The sequence below is a fragment of the Pteropus alecto genome, unplaced genomic scaffold, assembly GCF_000325575.1.
Source record: "Pteropus alecto unplaced genomic scaffold, ASM32557v1 scaffold61, whole genome shotgun sequence".
Lineage (NCBI taxonomy): Eukaryota > Metazoa > Chordata > Mammalia > Chiroptera > Pteropodidae > Pteropus > Pteropus alecto.
In genome coordinates this window covers 4,830,275-4,834,297 of record NW_006434835.1, presented here as the reverse complement: position 1 = coordinate 4,834,297, position 4,023 = coordinate 4,830,275, and the positions used below count along the sequence as shown (strand labels likewise).

The following is a 4,023-nucleotide window of genomic DNA, read 5'->3' as shown; positions in this document are numbered from 1 at the left end:
CGTGTGACTGCAGCTTTCACATCTGTAAGTGGGGCTGGCCTGGGTGACTCCAGAGAGGCCTTTTCCTGCCTAGAGGTGCCCAGGCCCAGAAGTGATGCCCCAAGATGCCTGCAGGACACCTGGCCTGGCAGAGACTCGTCGCCCTGGAAGGCGTTTGAGGCGCCTCGTTCTCATTCTACAAGTCTTCTCCCTGGCCACCTTCAGTGAGCCTAGGAGGGGACAGGAGGAACAGGACGTGGCACTGGCTGGGCCCGTCCTCCACACCAGGTGCTTTGCTGGGACCTTATAATGAGGCTAATTGTTCAGGGAGCTGTTTATACCCCCTGCTCCTCAGTGCCAAGCTCAGTGCTGGACACGTGACACTCAGCACCTCATCTCACCTTCAGAGGCCCGGACCTGTCCTCCGGCAGCAGCTCTGGGGAGACAGCCTCCCCGCTCCCCGGCCCCCCCTCCTCAGAGGTGCAGGCGCAGAGAGTAAGTCAGCAAATGATCGTGGCGCCACAGCTCACTTTGCTGAGGGCAAGATCAGTGTCACGTGCCGTCCATGCATTATCTTCTTTATGCCTTAGAACAAATCTGTGAACACAACTCCGTTTTAGAGAACAAAATCGTCACCAAGTTAGTAAGTGGCAGAGCTGGGACTTGAACTGGATCCTCCCACCCCGGGGACCCTCACCCTTAGGTGCTGCGGGTGCTGGTTTTCTCGTGGGGTAAGGCCTTGGTGCAGAAGGCGGGGGAGATGAAGCCAGAGGACAGGCAGAGGCTCCCGTGAGACCCAGCAGGTGTCCCCAGGGCAGCGGCTTTGGTTTCGGTTTTAGGATCGGGCAGAATTCCGCACAGGGGCCATGTGATTGTCCAGCAGAGATAACCACTCTGAAGGCGACATCTTGCCTCCTGACCTGCCGTCTGTGTTTCTGGCCCGCAGAGCCCCAGGCAGCAGCCACAAGAGGCCCGAGAGGCAGTCGGCCATCTCCTACGACTACGCGGAGGAGGAGCTGATGGCCAGCATCGAGCAGGAGTATTGCCGCTGAGGCCCTCCTCCGGGCCGGCCCCGCTCCACCGGGCCGCTGGGAACCCGGGCTGGGGGTGCGCGTCCCCCTGCCCCGCCTAGCGCTCCAGCCAGAGCGGAGCTGCTGCCAACATGCAGTCACTCTGGGTCCTTCAGATCGGCCTTTTCAAACCCAGTCAGCCAGTCCTGAACATGGCGGCTGCTGGTCATCGTGCCTGCTGGCAAGAGGTGGTCCGCTGTGCAGACCCAGGCCGGAAGGAGGCACCTGCCCCTCCTCTCAGTCTCTGGGAAGCTTCTGTCTAGAGGTTCTGCTGGAGCTTGAAACACTCCCCATTCTGACAGCCCACTGTCCACCCGGGCTGACACGGGGCCCAGGCCACTTCGGGAAGGTTCCACTGTGAGGGTGCACCCAGGCGGTGCGCCCCGTGGGGCTGGAGGGAGCTACCTTCAGTTCTGTGAGTGACTCTGCGGGCGATGTTGAGATGCAGGCTCTGGTTCTGTGGGTCTGCGGTGGGCCCGAGCGTCTGCATTTCCAACCAGCTCCCAGGTGAGACCCCAGCTGCCAGATCCCAGCCACACATGGAGCAGCAAGGACTGAGCATGAACTTCAGACCTTGGTGCGGGCAGCTGCTCAGAGCCTCGCCCTGCCCTCCCCACCGACAAGATGTGGTGGGGTGGGGCGGCACCCGCTGGCACCCCACTCCGATCCTCGCTCTTGCTCTAGCTTGCAGCCACTTTCCCTTCCCGGGCCTCAGTTTCTCCCTCTAGAAAGTTGGTCCCAGGGGCTCTTGGGGGCACTGTCCCACTCCAAAACCTGGATTAGTGTTCCGGGCTTCCATGCCCTCCCTCATTCCCACGCCCTGGGGCACAGAACTGCCTCCCCTGTGGAGGGTGTGTGCCAGCCCCACCCAGAAAGTCTTCGAGGTCACCTGCTCTCACCTGACGAATGCCTGATAAGAGCTTTTTACTCTCTTCCTACCCCGTGGAAGGTAGAAAACCATAGTAGTGAGGCCATCGGAGCCTTAGAATGTTCCGGGCTGACGGATGAGAAAGCCGACTGGCCGAGGACCCCCACAGGGCCAGAATCGAAGCTTGACTGGAAGGGGACTTCTGCCGTGGGCCGGGCGTGGCTGCTCTTGGGACGCTCAGGGAGGCCAGGAGGCAGGCCCCCCACCTCCAGGGCAGCTGGCGAGGCCGAGGCAGCTTTTGCCCAAGCCAGACTAGGTCCCCACTTGTCTCAAGGTGACCACTACGCAGTGGCCTCCCTGGCGTTGCCTGCAAAATGCAAGAGCATCTTGGAAATCGAGAAACAGCCACTTGGCACCGTCCCCAGACCCACAGGCCAGCTGCTATCATGGACAAACGGGTGTTTCCATGCAATTTTATTTGACAAGAGTGCCTTCGATCAGATGTTCCACAGCCGGGGGTTTTTCTGCGAAGTCAGAGGATGGTGCGATGGAGCCCAGAAGGGTTGGCTCAGCACCTCCGCAAAGCCAGAGCGGTTTCTTTGGATAGAACCATTAAAGCTGTTACCATTTTAGTAATACAAATGCTCCTTCTAAAGGAAGTTAAAATTTTATTTCTCACAACCAGATGCATCAGGCCTGGAATTTAATGATAGAAAATGTTTACCATTTGACATCATTTTGTTAAAATGGAACACATTCAGCTGGTTTCCAAGAGAAAGATGACACATCTGCTTTTTCCAGTGGAAACCTCTTAGAACCCTTAATGAGGTAAAAGGGCTAAAAAAAAAAAAAAAATTCCCTCGTGTAGTTATACTTTGTCAATGTCAAAGTGAATGCACTTCATCAAAGCTAAGTCACAGCAGTTATTCTCAGGCCTTTTTGTTACCTGAATTCAGAGAAAGCGTCTTCTGCACAGCGGCTAGCCAGATACAGCCATGTGTGCCCGCTGGGAAGTGCTGCCCATTGTCACCGTGGGATGGGCGCAGACTCAGTGTGCGCCAGGGGGGAGGGTGTTGGCAAGAGGTACAAAGATGGACGTTCTGGGGTCTGTCTGTGGTAGAGGCATTTTTATCTAAGTCACAAGGCTGGAAAAGTCCACCAAAGTTGTGAAGCAGAGTAGGAAAAGGCTCAGGGAGGAGGGAGGGACCAGCAAAGGGTCAGGCAGCGAGGCCGCAGGGAAGCGTGAGTGTGCAGCCTGCAGGGAGCCACCCAGCGCCAGCGCCACCAACCGCAGATACAGCGACTGAGAACCGAACACGTCTCTGACATCCATGCAGCTCCTCCAGTGGGGTGTGGATGCCGTCCCAGCCAGCGTGGGCTCAAGAGAAGGCCCCCCGGGGAGCGGAGTGAACACTGTGGCTCCATCATGTACTTTTAAAGCCTGGGCTGGGGATGGTGGGAGGGAGGGAAGAGGCACAGGGAAAGCTGGAGGACGAGGGACACAGGGTTACGCAGCACCGTGAGCCTCTTCTGCCAGGACCGGACCCAGCATCAGAGTGGCCAACGCAGAAGTAGTCTCTTCACACATTTTTTTCCAGCATGAACCCTATGAGGAATCTACAGGGTACCCCGAGAGCAGAACAGAACCCCAGGAAACAGAGGAGGAAGGTTAGGTTGCGCCAATATACAATGATTTTTGTAGATTATTTTCTGAAAAGTGACTGGGTGTATTGTAGTGCAATTAAATGACACATGACACAAGTCCAGTTTGCAAAGCAAAAGTTGTATATGATTCAAAGTTACATCACACATATTCACTTAAATAATAAAGTCTGTTACATAAAACGTAATTCCAGAACATTTAAAATTTTATTACTGAAACTGCTTAAAAGGCTCAAAGTCAACAAAAAATCAAGCAAAATTGCTCAGGAAATAAAGTGCACTGGGGGGACGCGCTGCACGCGCTCTGCTCGGACACACAGAGCGGCCGGCAGAGGGTCCCCACGCCGAAGCCACCATCACGCGGTGCTGGTTCTCAGGACGGGACATTTCGGACGAAACGGTTTCCCAATTTACAATCTTTCAATTGACAGAAGGCAAAAAAAG

At 55.9% G+C, this 4,023-nt stretch overlaps 1 protein-coding gene across 2 annotated transcripts in view; it reads left to right on the top strand.

Moving 5' to 3' along the window:
* LOC112478489 overlaps positions 1 to 3,767 on the top strand; it is a 21,842-nt gene extending 18,075 nt beyond the window's left edge. For both annotated transcript variants that reach the window (XR_003045865.1, XM_025045742.1), the window contains exon 5: positions 926 to 3,767. Coding sequence is in view for 1 of the 2 variants with exons in the window: in XM_025045742.1 (XP_024901510.1) it covers positions 926 to 999 (74 nt within the window). In the remaining variant the exon portion in view is untranslated. The remainder of the gene's footprint in view (positions 1 to 925) is intronic.
* Positions 3,768 to 4,023: the final 256 nt, after the last annotated feature.